The 1,858-nt window shown below is 64.4% G+C and overlaps 1 protein-coding gene across 1 annotated transcript; it reads right to left on the reverse strand.

The window, feature by feature from the left end:
• Positions 1–64: 64 nt before the first annotated feature.
• RPP25 (ribonuclease P/MRP 25kDa subunit) lies at positions 65–703 on the reverse strand. The gene has a single exon (XM_009886667.1). The coding sequence runs from the start codon at positions 701–703 to the stop codon at positions 65–67; it is 639 nt and encodes a 212-aa protein (XP_009884969.1).
• Between the last annotated feature and the right edge of the window lie 1,155 nt (positions 704–1,858).

A 1,858-nucleotide genomic window follows, 5' to 3' on the forward strand; every position in this document is an offset into this window, starting at 1 on the left:
AGAGGGTTTATTCCTGCCTATATATACCCGGTGTCTATAGGGAGCGGGGCGGGAGGTGGTGGGGTCAGTGGTGGCAGTCCGGCCGGCGGTCGGTGGTCCCCGAGCCCCTCGGGCTGTCGGGTACCTGTACCTGCAACTTCTTGGTCAGCAGCTCCTCACGGGGAGGTGGCAGGGAGCGCTTCAGCCCCTTGGTGGAGGAGCTGGACGTGTCGTCTCCTGCATCGCCGAGCTGCGTCCGGGGCTCTGGGGGTTGGTAGCCCGTCTGGTTGGGGTCCAGGGGGTCTGGGGAGAGAAGGATGCAGATGGAGGGGACGTTCTTGTGGACGGTCAGGTTTTGCGCCGGGCCACCGGGCAGCGGGTCCTGGTTCTCCCAGACCTCCAGCAAGGTTTTGTAGCGCACCTTGGTGACCTGGTGAAGACCTCCCAGCTTCCGCTTCATGATCTCCACGCAGGTGATGGTCTTGGTGACTGCCCTGCCGCAACCGCTGAAGACGATCTGCCGGCTGCCCTTCAGCTCCATCTGGGCCATGGCGAAGTTCATCAGGTTCCTGATCTTGCTGCCCTCCTTCACTTTCATCTCCACCACGTCTGGGGGCAGGTCGGGGAAGGGCAAGGGGCTCTCCTCCTCCGAGGTCCTCACCTTTCGGAAGTTCTCCATCCTGGACTGGGCGATGGGCTTGGCTCCCCCTCCTTCGGCAGCCATCCTTCACCCCTTCCCGACGGATCTTCTGGGGGCTCCTAGCCCCCCAGGACCATGGCAGGGCTGACTCTGCTGCCCTCCAGCCCAGCCCGCAGGAGGGCTGAGTTTAACCCTGTGTCCCCGGGACCACCAGCCCCTTCCCCTCTCCTCACCGGGGGCTGGCTGCGGAGGAGCCGGTGGTGGGCTCGGTGGCTGTGTCAGAGGGTGGGCCCCGCGGGGGGCGCGGGGCCAGGGACCCCCTGGGTGCCCCAAGTTGCTGCCGGTGGGGACAACGATCAGCTCCGGCTCTCGGTGATGCTTGGGCTCCTCCGTTCCCACTGCAGCACTCGCTTCTGCCGCTCTTTGCTTCATTCTGGACTTCAGCAGCCCCCAGAGCTGTTCTGTGTAATTAGCAGATCCTCCCCCTCTCCCTCCCTTCCCCTCCTCCTCCTCCTCCCCTCGCTCAGCCTCCCATCCCATCACCCAGCCTCTGCCTTCATCCCTCCCTGGTACCCGGAGCCGCGGAAGCCCGAGTCCTCGAGCCGGGAAGCAGCAGGGCAGGGAAGGAAGGAAGGGAAAAGAGGAGAAGGTGGAAGGCAGAAGGAGAAAAGCTCACTCTTGCCTTCGTGATGCTGCCAGAGTCCTGCCCCTTAAAGAGAACCCGGTTCCTTCTCCCGGCGTTTGCTCCGCTCAAGGACGCCAAGTGCTAACTGAGAATGTCAGCGGAGCGCGGGCAGCTGGCCTGCCTCCCTGCCTGCCTGCCTGCCTGCCTCCCCCTGGCAGCATCCCCCGAGGGATGAAGGGTCCCAGTGATGGCACGGAGACGCTGGAGGTACCTTGGGAAAGCCATCAGCCTCAGCTCAACCCTTATTAGCCATCAGAGAAGCTACCGGGACCCGCAGGCGGGAGAAATCCTGCTGCCAGACGGCATCGCGGCTGCGCCCAGCTGCCTGCGGGGCCGGGATATGCACCGAGCGTGCGGGGTCTCTGCTCTCCCGCCCCCCATCTCTGATACCCCGCAGCCTCAGCCTGCAGGAAAACCCTCTCCGTCCCAAAAGCCCCGAGGAGCAGATGTCGCAGCAGAGCTGGTTTTCACGGGCGATTTGTCTCCCTCCACCTCCTCCTTCCCCATCCCTCCCTTCCCCTCAGACCCCATCCCTTTCCCATCTCCACATCCCT

Source organism: Charadrius vociferus, unplaced genomic scaffold (genome assembly GCF_000708025.1).
Source record: "Charadrius vociferus isolate BGI_N301 unplaced genomic scaffold, ASM70802v2 scaffold356, whole genome shotgun sequence".
NCBI classification, from domain to species: domain Eukaryota; kingdom Metazoa; phylum Chordata; class Aves; order Charadriiformes; family Charadriidae; genus Charadrius; species Charadrius vociferus.

Coding starts and splice junctions, on each gene's coding strand:
- RPP25 (XM_009886667.1), bottom strand. CDS start 703: ATGGCTGCCGAAGGAGGGGGAGCCAAGCCCATCGCCCAGTCCAGGATG.